This window comes from Trachemys scripta, chromosome 6 (genome assembly GCF_013100865.1).
Source record: "Trachemys scripta elegans isolate TJP31775 chromosome 6, CAS_Tse_1.0, whole genome shotgun sequence".
Classification (NCBI taxonomy): Eukaryota; Metazoa; Chordata; order Testudines; family Emydidae; genus Trachemys; species Trachemys scripta.
In genome coordinates, this window is record NC_048303.1 from 106,891,547 (window position 1) to 106,906,079 (window position 14,533).

A 14,533-nucleotide genomic window follows, 5' to 3' on the forward strand; every position below is an offset into this window, starting at 1 on the left:
TGAGGATCAGGTCCAGTTTTCCTGTTGGTTTACATTTATGGGCCAGATCCCAGGATATCCATGGGAATTGTGTGTGTGTGTATTTGAGAGGTCAGTTTGGCTTCATACCTCCAAGGATTTCTTCACTTTGCTATGGAATGTGACTATATTTCTTTTTTCAGGCCAAAACAAAGTAATAACATTCTTTTGAAACTACAGAGTATATTTAAGTACTCTGAGTGAAATCCTGGCCCCATTAAAGTCAATGGGAGTTTTGCCATTGACTTCAATGGGGTCAGGAATTCACCATCTGTTTCTATCACATAAAGCTCCGTAAAATTAAGCAGCCAAGGAAAATATCTTTTGTAATACAGTTGGCAGGAGTTTCCACCCGAGTTTCACTCTGATTTAGGTTTCAAATGGACCCAAACCCAAAGCTACACTGAGCCAAAACCTTCAAGTTTTACTTTTTGGGGCTGAAACCAAAAGATCCCATTAAATTATGCTTGGGTTCCACAGGAAACTACAAATAGGCCCCGTTCTGCTATAGACTTCACCCCAACTCACTAACCTGGTCCAAGCTGACACCATCTTCAAAGCTATAAATAAATCTGCCCCTCCTTCTTTTGTCAAACCCCATGTTCCCCCCATTCCCAATCCCCTTTTCCAAAGCTCCCAACCTCGGTCTCCCTATCTGTCAAATTCTCCCATGTTCACTTTTGTGCCTTCTTCTGTGAAGCAGTCTATGCGTTATATGACATCTCTGAGCTCATCTGCAACACTTTTACCTTGTCCACATTTAAGTCCCTCTTGAAGACCCACTTCTGCCATGCTACCTATAGTGAGACAAGGTCACTTGTATATAAATAGCATTTAAACTGCCTATTATGATTATTCCCCTTCTCATGACCTTTGTCTACTTATTTGTTCTTTGATTGTGTGCTCCTCAGAGCAGGGACTATCCCGCTGAAGTACCTAAGTACCTTTTGGAAAGTACCTAAAATGTATATAGTAGGCACTACCACAAATGAATAGTAGTAATAAGTTTTGGGATTAGTAATGAAATCTGTAACAAGGTGAGATTGTCACAGTTTCATTACAAGTCTCACACATTTTTAACCACTGCCTGCAACACCTGGGTACTGACCAGGCCTGATGCTACCTATTTTATGATAGTGGGGAAGATCACAAACTATAACTTGACAGAGACATTTGGTAGTTGAAATGCCTGTCTTACGTTTTTTGGGCCAGAACATGCCTTGGCCCTACATGGGTATGAAAGGCAGGGAGAAGGCATAAACATCCTCATACCCTTACAAAAGGGCTAGCCACAATCTCAGCCTTCCATACACCTAAGAAAGAACAGAAACAGAAGGAAAACAGCAACAAGGTTTACAGAATCTCATCAACATGCCACTCTGCAATGCCCCAGAGGACTTCAGTTTTGACAGATCTTCAGAATAGACAGACTCAAAACAATATTTTGTAAGATTTCAAATTGCAAACAAACGCCGCAAAGATATTGGAGATATATAGGTATCTTCTTTAATTTATGCTTTGGGGAAGCAAGCAGAGTACATCTTTAAATCCTTTGACTTCACTGAAAACAGTCACAAAGATGACTATGAAAGGGTTCTGGCTATGTTTGATGCATACTTTATACCCCAGAGAAATGTGGTTTATGAAAGAGTACGTTTTCACCAGAGAATTCAAGAAGCGGGGGGAAATGATGAATGTTTTATAAGAGCTATGCATACATTGGCTGAAAACTGTGATTTGGGGGATGCAAAACATGAATATATCAGAGATAGGTTGGTTATTGGCTTAACAGAGAAACTTTTCAGAGCAACTACAACTGAAGAGAGATTTAACCCTAGCCCTAGCTATACAGAGAGCAAAGCAGTCAGAATAAGTCAAATGACAGAACAAAAGGCAGGAGCAATTTGAAAAACCTGAAACTAGCGTAGAAACACTAAATGGACCCTTGAGTGTTAAAAGTCATAATCATAAAACCCCTGAGGCAAGGAGAGAGAACTCCTAGGCTAAGAGGGACTAATTCCAGCCTACATGCACAAAATGTGAAAAAGTCATATCCCAAGAGATGACAAAAGTCCAGCCAGAGGCACATGGTATAATAAATGCATGAAATATAGACATTTTGCAGTAGTTTTCTGCACCAAAGCAGTCAGGGAGTGGACTCATATTACAACAATCAAGAGCCATTGTTTCTGGGATCTATCACTTGAGATGACATAGACCCTGCCTGGAGAGTGAAACTGATTATTCAAGGCAAGACTATTGATTTTAAAACTGACTGAGGCACTGAGGTCACAATCATCTCAGAAGGGACTTATAATTACCTTCAACCCCTCCCAGAGCTGAAATCACCTGACACAACTCTGACTAGCAGTGAAGGTATTCTTAATCGTATGGGCCAGTTTACCATAGAAACAACTTACAAAGACAAAAGCTTTGCATTCAGAGTGCATGAGATCAAAGGATCAAAGACAAACAACTTTCTAAGTCACTGCATATCAACAGGAGTGGGCCTAGTGAGAAAGGTGAAAACTCAGAGGATTTGATGATACTGGACTTTTGAAAGGTGATTCAGTACATCTTAATTTAAGAGACAATGCCGAACCATATAGTGTATAAACACCTCTACCGGAGAGATAGGAAGATATTAGCTACAAATTTATGCATATTCAGAGGACATCACGACCTCGTCATCATGGACTATTTTTCCAGGTACTTGAAAGACAAAACATGTTGCAGTGTCAAGAAACTGAAGGGCATTTTTTCCTCACTTCAGTATTCCAGGACAACTAGGACTGACAACAGACCACAATTCACTGCAGAAAAATGTAAGTAAGTAATTCTGAACAAAATATGGTTTTGATCATATTTGTAGCAACCCCAGTTACCCACAAGTGCATGGAGAGGTTGAGAGAGCTGTATAGACAGCCAAGAAAATCCAGTAGCAGGAAGATTCATTCCTTGCTCTTCTGAGTTACAGATCAACACCAATAGCAGCTATTGGATGTAGTCCAGCACAACTCCTGATGGGCAGATAACTCAGAATTACTGTTTCAATCTTGGAAAAAAAAAACATCTCCAAAGTGGCCAGGCATGAAGAGAATAGCTAAATTAGATAAAAAGACTAAAATAGCTTTATGAACACTTTTACAACAGACATCACTCAAAGAACTGCCAGGTCTAGAACCTGGTGACTGTGTTTGTGTCAAATCGGATGGAGAAAAGGGATGGACAACTCCACTTGTCAAAGAAAAAAATGCAGTGCCCGGATCATAAGCAATCAAGTCCAACAGTGGAAAGTTTAACAGAAACCATCAATATCTATAGTTTGTTCCTCAAAGATGTCAGATACAGAACAAGATGATGATAACTCAAGGGTTCCAAACCAATCATTGCCAGTCATTGCAACATGCCAGATAATCAAATTGTTATGCATTTGGGTTGTGTAATTAGAAAACCAGTACGATTCAGAGACACTTAACAGATTGATACGTACTGAACTTCAAAGACAGCATGATAGTGTAAACATTTGAAATGGCAGTAATGGAGAACTTAAATTGGGAGATGTAATGGAATGCTAAACTGTTTTATACTAGGTGCCACTGTGTGTAAAATACCTTATTTCAACCTCCGCCATACCAGCAGAGCATTAAGGATCTTATGATGAACACATGTGGTGTGTATAAGCAGGATCTGTGACTAGTCCATATCTAGTACCAAAGTACCTGACAGGCACAAACTCAGCCTTCTATACACACGAGTGCAAGGCAGGGCCGGCTCTACGATTTTTGCCACCCCAAGCGAAAACAATTTTGGCCGCCCCCGTTTTTTTCTTACCCCACCCCCATCCCCACCTCAATTCCGCCCCTTCCCCAAATCCCCAGCCCTGTCTCCTCCCTCCAGGCTCTCAAGCCTATGAGGGAGGGAGGGAGGGAGGGAGAGGGAGAAGCAGCGCGTGCGCCGTGGCCACTCAGGGTCTCCCCGTCCCTCCCAGGCTCTCAAACCCAGAAGGGAGGGGGAGATCCCGAGTGGCCGCCGCACGAATCAGCTGTTTTGCGCGCCACAGCTGCTCGGGGTCTCCCCCTCCCTCCCAGGCTCTCAAACCCGGGAGGGAGGGGGAGATCCCAAGTGGTTGCGGTGCGCGAAACAGCTGATTCGCGCGCCGCTGCTCCCCCTCCCTCCCAGGCCCCCCCCCCGTTGGGGAACCTGGGAGGGAGGACGAGCAGCGGCGCGCGAGCGGCAGCAGCGGAGGTGAGTTAGGGCCGCCGGGGCACATTTTTAGGGGCGGCATGGCCCGCGCCAGAATGCCGCCCCTAAAAATGTGCCGCCCCAAGCACCAGCTTGTTTTGCTGGTGCCTAGAGCCGGCCCTGGTGCAAGGCTAGGGTCACTGAAGGAATGATGTTGGGGAGAATGGAGGTACAGTACAGTAACAGCGAGGCTGGCTACAGAGAGGAATAAAAGGTGTATCCTCTTTAAGGATGGAGCAGAAGCTACGCTATTGCATGCTAGGGAGTCCTAGGAGGCCTTTTGCCTTGATCATAGAATCACAGGACTGGAAGGGACCTCGAGAGGTCATCTAGTCCAGTTCCCTGCCAGGACTAAGTATTATCTAGATCATTGCCAACAGGTATTTGTCTAACCTGCTCTTAAAAATCTCCAATGATGGAGATTCCCCTACCTCCCTAGGCAATTTATTCCAGTGCTTAACCACCCTGACAGGAAGTTTTCCCTAATGTCGAACCTAAACCTCCCTTGCTGCAATTTAAGGCCACTTCTTCTTGTCCTATCCTCAGAGATTAAGAACAATTCTTCTCCCTCCTCCTTGTAACGACCTTTTATGTACTTGAAAACTGTCATCATGTCCCCTCTCAGTCTTCTTTTTTCCAGACGAAACAAACCCAATTTTTTCAATCATCCCTTCTAGATCATGTTTTCTAGACCTTTAATCATTTTTGTTGCTCCACTCTGGACTTTCTCCAATTTGTCCACATCTTCCCTGAAATGTGGCGCTCAGAACTGGACACAATACTCCAGTTGAGGCCTAATCACTGCAGAGTAGAAGAATTACTTCTTGTGTCTTGCTTACAACACTCCTGCTAATACATCCCAGAATGATTTTCGCTTTTTTTGCAACAGTGTTACACTGTTGACTCATATATAGCTTGTGGTCCACTATGACCCCTTTTCTGCAGTACTCCTTCCTAGGCAGTCATTTCTCATTTTGTATGTGTGCAACTGATTGTTCCTTCCTAAGTGGAGTACTTTGCATTTGTCCTTATTGAATTTAATCCTATTTACTTCAGAATTTTAATCCTATCCTCCAAAGCACTTCCAACCCCTCCCAGCTTGGTATCATCCACAAACCTTATAAGTGTACTCTCTATGCCATAATCTAAATCATTGATGAAGATATTGAACAGAACAGGACCCATTCTGTGGTTTAAGCTACAGGAAGCCCATCAAGAGGAGGGAACTTCATAAATAGGGGTTATTTATCCCCACAATACGTGGCAAATTACCGGTAATCATTTCTAGAGTCTCAAGAAAACAAATCCTCAATTAAGCATCACCAACCAAGTTATTGTCATCGTATCTGTGACTGTTTAGGTTCCTCAAAAGTATGAGAGCATTATGTTCATATCCAGTGCTTCCTGTGTTCATATATTCAGATTAATGAGAATTTGAGGCTGACAAGCAAATTGAACAGTCACCATAGGTTAAAAATGAGATTTTGAGAGCCTTCTCTCACACATTGAGAGCCGATATACAATAGGGCTACATTGCCAGTATTGAAACAAGAAAGTCTGACAGATTCAGGAAAATTGGGAGGGTAGGACAACAGGGCATTGACCATCTTTCTGGTCTTCCAAAAAATATACTAGAAGTAAGGACAGGCTGAAACAGCATTTGGGAATACACCTCTACCCTGATATAACGCTGTCCTCGGGAGCCAAAAAATCTTACCACATTATAGGTGAAACCACTTGCTTTGATCCGCCGGAATGCGCAGCCCCGCCCCCCTAGAGTGCTGCTTTACCGCATTATATCCAAATTCATGTTATATCGGGTCACATTATATCGGGGTAGAGGTGTATTTCATACATTAGATAAGGAGTGTTCGAGTCAGAGTTTCTCTGTAACAGATTGTATAAGGGAGCCAAAAAGGTTTAGGAAAATGTTCAATATGCATTACAGAGTTAGTCTATAAAGCCCACAAAAACTTGAGAAATCTCAGTGAACAAAGACCAATTGTCAGACATGCCTCCATTTTAAGAATGGTTAAAGCCGCAGTTCAAAATTAAAAATAGTTACGAAATATAAAGCATAATGAATTAAAATTAACAATTAATAGTTCACAATGTTACAGCAAGGAAAGGGTAGCTCAAGGTTAAGTATATCAATAAGCATTTTTTCCATAACATTTGGTGTGGATAAAGAGAACAGATGGGGTTGTTTCCCAAACTTTTATTTTCTTTTACACTGGACAGGGGATCACTTTCCTTTTCTCAGAGGAAGTCTGTGTCATATTGACGCATAGACTGATAAATTAAGTAATTTAGGTCTAACCCAACAGGGAAAATTCTCTTTGATTTAACAAACGCTTTTGTAGGTTTCTCATTAGTGCATGGGATTTTCTGCTGGATGGAAGGATTATCTGGGGCTATGGATGGGTTTGAACATTTATAGTTCAAGCTTTTGTGTTTATGTTTCTCACTTGCTTTTTCAAGGCCTCAGGGAGCCATTTATTAGTCCAATATAATGTGCAATCTGGTCTGTGCACATTCCTCAATTCCCAGATGGTAAAAATACCATGAGACCACCATGTTTCATCATTTTAACTTCATAAATGGCTCCCTGAGGGGGAGGAGGGGACCCTCATGAAAATACAACACAAATAAGACTTCTGAGATATTCTGGTTTATTTAGTTTCAGCAGGATCCTCAATGAGCAGTCACAGCAGTATTAGGATAGTGATTGAAAATGCTCATTGTTTCTCCTTCCTTTTCCCTATGGCAAAGGCCCCTTATCCAAGGTTGTAACCCAGAACTAGGCCGAAGAATTAAAATACCTAAATTCTCATTACACGTGAAAAACAATGACAACCCTTAGCAAATTCTCTCTTTTAACTGACATTTTGTTTATTTAAATTTGCCCCTGAAATGTGTGTGAATGTACCTAACCAGAGATGAGATTTTGTATACATTTCAAAACACCAGCACGTTTTTAAATGGCAAGGAATGTACGGAGCCTTACTACTCACCAATTTTAATCTCTGCAGAGGTATTCTCCTAGTGTCTACTGGTGTCCTCTCTGTAACATTACCAAATCTGACTTCTGGAATTGCTATTGCACACATCACATGTGCCCACCTGCGAAAAGTGGCAAGTCAATAACACCAAAAAATTGTACAGAAATTTGATTAAAAACAGTGCATCCCTCAAATAAAACCAAACCATCAATCATTTAGTCCTTCCCTATTACATTTCTTTGCTTTATTTTATGGGTTGCAACAACAACAAAAAGGTCAAAATTCAAGGTCAATTGACAGTGTTTATCTTTAAGATTTAATTTTAAGTAGCATTAGACAGATACCTAAAAAATTGGTTTATTTCAGAGATAGAAAGATCAGCACAACAAAATAAATGGATTATGCTGGAAAAGTCATGTCAGTACAATATACCATATGCCTTTTCTGCCACTCCAATACCACTTACATGTATGAGGCAAACTAGTCAAGACATTTATTAATAAGATGTAGCAATCTAGTTTTGAAAATATTTGCCAGAAATGTACTGTTTCAACATTAGAGAAAAATCTGTATGTTAACACAAATCTATTGTAAATGCCCTTTCAAATACTTTCACTTGTTTTACAGAGTGCAAAGCTTTTGTAGTGGTGCCAGCAATATTTGTACATATAGCCTACGCAATGTGTCATTTGTACAATTTACAGTTTAAACTACAGCACTTTGGATTAACCCTAATTAGATCTAAGTGGGTATTTTTAGTCAACCCCCATATTGACACTCACACTCACCTATCAAAGCACAGTACCCAACTACACTGTCAGGATTGTGTGTTGCCAGGCAAACAGACACAGAGTTAGAACAGAACGAAGCAGCAGCATTATCACCCTCTCAGAATTTGGCACAACTGCACAAATAGCGGGATGGAATGCTCTTGGGGATGTCCTTGCCCTCATCTGTGAGTTGGACCCTTGTGATTGGAGAAAACAATATCTGGGATCACAGCTCCTCATGACTAAGGACTCACCAAAACACACCGCACTGCAACTGCAGGAAGTCAGCTGAGTGGGACAAGAGTATGCTGCATCTAAACAGAATAGCTGCCGGTATGAGTTACTGCCTGATTCTCCAAGTAGTGGTTCAAAACCTAAATAGACAGCCAAACAAAAAACTCCCAAACCTTTGTGATGATGACATTAAGATTGAGAGTAAAAACCAGGTAAGAACACCATAACTAGCAAAAAACCAACAAACCATAAAACGCAGGAAACTGTGTTAAATTTAAACATGAATCTGTCTGGAAATTCACAGTTGGCTAACAAATCTACTTCGGCGTATTTGAAGAGTCGAATAAGGTTCACTGGGTTTGGTGAAGTCCTTGGTGACTTCCCCTAAGGCTTGCAGTTAGAGCAGGAGGGAAGAAAGTAATGAACCTTCCACAATTGGAAGGAGGGAGAATACCTCCACTCCTCAATTCTAATGTCTGCTCTTCTCCACCGTCCTCCAATCCGCTGCCCCTCTCTATGCATCGTTATATAGTCCAGACATGAGAAAATTGAGGGGGCATATGATAAATATGTAAAAGGTTGTTATAAAGAGGATAGTGATCAATTGTTCTCCATGTCCACCAAGAAGTAATCAGGTTCGTTTTCAGACAAGGAAATTTAAGGTAGATATTAAGATAATTTCCCTAACTATAAGGATTGTTAAACACTGGAATGGGTTGCCAAGAGAGGTTGTGGGAGCCCCGTAACTGGAGATTAGACAAACACCTGTCAGCAATGGTCTAGGGATAATCCTGCCTCAGCACAGGGAGGACCACTTGAGGTCCCTTCCAGCCCTACATTTCTATGACTCTGTCCTTCTTCACTGCTCCCAGTGCCCTCCTACTCCACTGCCCCTTCCAGCTCCATGCACTTACTCCGCTCCAATTCTTGCAGATCTCCCTGAGGTATGCAAGAAATGAAGACCTGAGACGGTCCACAAGGGCGGGGCTTGGGGCCAGCAGGGACTTAGCGGGAGAGACCAAACGGGGAACCATTCCTCCCTCCTGCACCATGATATAATGCTATTTCAGTCATTCAGATTTAAGAAAAATATCCAGAAAAGTGCAGTATAAATATAAGATAGATAAAAGTGTTGTGTGGTATGGAAGCGTGATTGGTATGAGTATCAAATGAGAGCAGTACTCCAAGTGATGTAGAGGTGAGAGATTTATGCAGGCCATCACAAATGAGGCCCAATAAAGACTTTAGACCACCCCACACCCTCCTGGATAACAGATGGTTATACCACAGTTTACAGAAATATTGTTTTAGAGTTTTAATATTTTTTATTAAAACTTTTTTTCATAACCACCTGCCTGTAAAGCCAGAGTGCCTTAATATCAGGTAGCTAACTATACAAGCCTTGGGGAGAGAGAAAAGTTATAAATAAAGTAGCTCTTCTATAAATCATCATGTCAGAGCTTTATGGTCTAACCTTTCGTAATCTACCAGGGGCTCAAAACAAGTGTGTTATTCCACTGAACAAAGGGATTCACAGCTCCCCGATGGGGTGAAGCTCTAACTCGCCTAGCATTCCTGGTTCATTAGTCCTTCAGTCTATCACAACTGTATAGTGCCCAACCTGCACCTCAAATCAGTATATATGAGTGGGGGGTAGATTCTATATTAAGCAGAAAAAATATACACATTGCCAGATTGGCAGAAGCAGGTTGTTTTGAAGCTGCTTAGAGGTTTAGAATGGTAGATCATGTCCAGGAGAAGATGAATCTATGGACAGAATGGAGGTGAGGTGGTCAAAGGTCCATAGCAATGTAATTTATTATATGGACAAGGAGACAGAAGTTGAGGCTTGTTGTAGAGAGCTATTATTTCACAATTGTTAATGGACCAACAGTGGGATAGAATGCAAAGTTTCCGATTATGGGCATGATTACCCTTTTTGCAGCATGCATGGTGGCAGTTTCCTCCAACAAACTAAAGCCAGTGACGTATGAATTTTTTAAATACTTTTAAGAAACTGTGCACAAAAGAGATATCTCGGTGTTTTCAAACCTGCTGTGTATGAACTCTCAGCATCAGACATCAGATGTAACTCCTGCAGTCCCAAAGTCATGGAGGCTCTTTCTGGACTGGCAGGAAAAAATGTTTAATGCAGTGGTTCCCAAACTTGTTCCGCCGCTTGTGCAGGGAAAGCCCCTGGGGGGCCGGGACGGTTTGTTTACCTGTCGCGTCCCCAGGTTCGACCGATCGTGGCTCCCAGTGGCCGCGGTTCGCCTCTCCAGGTCAATGGGAGCTGCAGGAAGCGGCGTGGGCTGAGGGACATACTGGCCGCCGCTTCCCACAGCCCCCATTGGCTTGGAGCAGCGAACTGCAGCCACTGGGAGCCGCGATTGGCCGAACCTGCGGACGCGGCAGGTAAACAAACTGGTCTGGCCCGCCATGGGCTTTCCCTGAACAAGCAGCGGAATAAGTTTGGAAACCACTGGGTTAATGGCTCTATTTAGGGTCTCCCCTTCCACAAGGGTTTGGAATGGGCTAGCCAAGAGGGCAGGAAAGCATCACCTGAGCGAGTGGGCAGGCTGGTGGGACTCAGGTAAGCCACTGGCCTCTGAGCGGCTGGAGGAGGGTTTATAAACTCTGTCCTTCTAGCTTGAGCCTCTTTCCCTCCCAGGGGATTAGCATAGGACTGGGGTTTTTTGGTCTGCTCTGGGCTTCAGTTAATTGCTTTTTTGGGGACTGGGAAAGAATTTTTCTCTCACTGACAGATTAGCAGGGGCAGGATGGGTTTTTGTTTGTTTGTTTTGTTTTTTGTTTTTAAACAAAAACCTGGGACCTGGTGGAGTAGATCAGGAGGTACAGCTCATGTCACAATTTAGCAGGTTGGCTGGGGAGTGGAGCTGGGGCTCCCTATGTCTGGTACAGCAAAGAGACAACCCTCTTTCCCCAACCCCTTAACCCTGATACAAGGTGAAGGTAGTGGGGTGGGTCCCAGCAATGAGTTGGGAACCAGCTGGGTAGGGGTGGGAGGCTGACTGCAGCTCTCCATCCGGTGGAAATGATTGAAGAAGGAATCATGACCTGCAATGTCTGAGTTACTGCAAAATATATTTCTCAGATGAATTAAGTTAATAAAGTTGTGGCCTAATTAAACCACATCCTTGTACCTTGTCTTTCTTCTCCCATGCCTAAGACAAAGACAATATTGCATTCTATTTAGGTGACATCTTCTTGCTGTTTTTTGTTGGTTTGTTTGTTAATCTGTTTACACCTGTTAACACCTTAGTAAGAAAGGCAAGTGATAAATGAAAATTTAGGGAGACAGTTTAAACCAGATCTAAAATTATAGAAAAAGACTCATAGAAATGTAAAGCTTGAAGAGACCCTGAGTAGTCATCTAGTCCAGCCCCCTGCACTGAGGCAGGACCAAGAAAACCTAGAACACCCCCGACAGGGGTTTGTCTAACCTGTTCTTGAAAACCTCCAAAGATGGGGATTCTACAACCTCCTGTTAATACATCCCAGAATTACATTAGCCTTTTTTGCAGCTGCATCATATTGTTGACTCATATTTAATTTGTGATCCACTACAAATCCCAGGTCACTTTTAGCAGTACTACCACCTAGCCCACTGTTTCTCAAATGCAGCCATCAGGGGCTTTTCTTGTGGCCACAGACTCCTGGGTGATGAATTTTTTTTGGGGGGGGGGGGGGAATAGGGGAGGGGGGGGAAGGAGAGGAAAAGCAGCGGCCCCTCACTTGGGGCTTCCAGCAGGGGGTGAGTCTTTTCCCCTCTGGAGAGGCAAACACTAAAGGAGCAAGCAGCCAGTGAGTTCCCAGATGGCAGGCTCCAGCCACAGGGCTTCAGGCTCCATCTCAAGGCTCTGGGGTCTGTCTCCAGGGCTTTGGGCTCTATCCTCCAACTGCACAGCGGTGGGCTCCAGCCCCGGCTCCTGGCTATGTGGCAGTGTGATCACCCCCCCACCATCAACCCTGGCCCTGCTCCCTACCTACCCACCTCACCATTCAGGGCTTAATTTATCCCCGGGCTTGCCAGGGCTGAGTAAGTCTGCTATGAAAAGTGATGTTTGTATATGTGTTAATATCACTTTTCACAGCAGACTAAGGCTATGTCTGCACTAGCACTTTTGTTGGTCAAGGGTGTGAAAAAAACACACACCTCCCAACAAAAGTTTCACAGACAGAAGTGCTGGTGTGCACAGCGGTATGTCAGCGGGAGATGCTCTTCCACCACCGTAGCTTCCACCGCTCATTGGGTGTGGTTTAATTATGCCAGCAGGAGAGCTTCTCCCTCTGGCATAGAGCAGCTTCAAGTCAGACCTTATAGTGGTGGAACTGCAGCGGTACAACTGTGCTGCTGTAAGGTCTGTAGTGTAGACATACCCTTAGTCGCTGGCTGGGAGGCTGTGAAAAGTGATATTAACATACAAGTATCACTTTTCACAGCAGCAGATTTACTAGCGAGCAAGTTTAAAAAAAAGTAACAACAAAACCAAAAAAAAACCCCAAAAAACAAAACAAGAGACAAGAACGTGCAAAGCACCTTATTTGTGTTTCTCTTCTGTTTAGGTCCAGAAAAGAATAGAAACAACTGTACATTATTTTTATTATTGAGTCTGCAAAAAACCCTACATAAATAAACTACAATGATTTGGACATGTATATGTGCATATTTATTTGTTTTTCATAAAGTTAAGTACCATAAGTATTTTAGGCAAAATTGTCAGAGTGGCCACCAGCAAGAGTTGGTGACCACACTCTGAGGCCACCAAAAAAATTTTTGTGAGGACCCGATGCCAGTTATTCCCCATTTTGTAGTTGTGCATTTGATTTTTCCTCCCTAAGAGTAATATTTTGCACTTTGTATTTATTGAATTTCATCTTGTTGATTTCAGACCAATTCTCCCATTTGTCAAGGTTGTTTTGAACTATAATCCTTCACAGTGGTTGCAACCCTCCCTTCCAGTTTGGTGTCATCTGCAAATTTTATAAGCTTACTCTCCACTCCAATTTCCAAGTCATTAATAAAAATGTTTGAATAGTACTGGAGCCAGGATAAAGTAAGTTTGGGCTAGATGATCTTGCATTACTCTGCTAGATTCTCTTTGGCCATAGAAGGGTTTTAATGAAAAAAGTCAGGTGTAACTCATGAAATGTTGCATGAATTATGCCAAGCAAAGATTCAAAATGAATAGTAGGTTCTTCTACAACTGGACAAGAACAAATACTAAGGCACAACTTTTTCCATTTCATCTCCCAAGAATATCTGATGCACTGAGCTTCATTTTATCATCACCATGTAAAATAAAGATTAGTCTTATTAATGGCATGATGTCAGCTCCAGTACCATTTCTGGGAGTCCATTATAAAATGAAGTGCAATAAAGCAAATCACCTCAAGATCCAGAGCCACTCTAAAAGGATTCAGAATGATTAATTTGTTAATTACATGCTTATATCTGTCAAAAGTTCACAGGTGCCATATTAACTGCTGTCATCACAAAATTCCAGTACTGAAGAAGAAAATACTTTTGAATGTGTGATAAGGCTTGCCCATGCAAACAATGACAAATGAGCTTTCATCTGCTTCCTTTACATAGTGACTAGCAGAGCAGAGTTTAAAATAGTTAAGAATGTTCAAATAATAAAACAAATGTTTATTTGTAAGCACGTAAGCGTGTTCACAAAATGCTAGAGGCTCGATTTGGTGTCTTCAGTGGGCCCTGGCTGTTAAGCTATTCCACTTAAGGGGACACTGTCAAGTAATTATATTTGGAAGTTATCTTTGTGTAAATATGTACGTGAATGAAGTTTAAAACTAATGAGACTGATCTCAATGTATCCATCACTTACTTCTTGTCAGTAGTTTGCTTGAGTGCACCACCTCTCAAATTGCAGAGACAGCATTCCTAAAGAAAACAAGTAAAAACAAATAAGTGATACTGACGACTAGCAATGCCAATTTTATTCATTTAATGTTTTAAAGGATTTGCAAACTATTAATATCATTGACTGACTTGTAACATGACATTCACAAACATCACAGTGCCACACACGAAAAATATAAAAATATAATAATAGAATAACAAGCCCAAAGAGCCACAGAAAAAACGAGTTTTGAGAATAACCCTTGAAAAAAACTGACCAATCATTTGAATCGATGTCAAATGCAAGGGCATTCCCCTAATGCTTGAATATAAAGTCTTGTATCTGGAATTAATATAGAGCTCATCAGATTAAATCAAAT

General features: G+C 42.1%; 1 protein-coding gene across 3 annotated transcripts in view; it reads right to left on the minus strand.

The window, feature by feature from the left end:
- The window catches only part of KDM4C (lysine demethylase 4C), a 422,176-nt gene that overhangs the window by 94,139 nt on the left and 313,504 nt on the right, over positions 1-14,533 (minus strand). For all 3 annotated transcript variants that reach the window (XM_034773514.1, XM_034773513.1, XM_034773515.1), the window contains 2 exons: positions 14,140-14,195; positions 7,278-7,386 (listed from right to left, as the gene is read on the minus strand). In XM_034773514.1, coding sequence (XP_034629405.1) covers positions 7,278-7,386; positions 14,140-14,195 — 165 coding nt within the window. The remainder of the gene's footprint in view (positions 1-7,277; positions 7,387-14,139; positions 14,196-14,533) is intronic.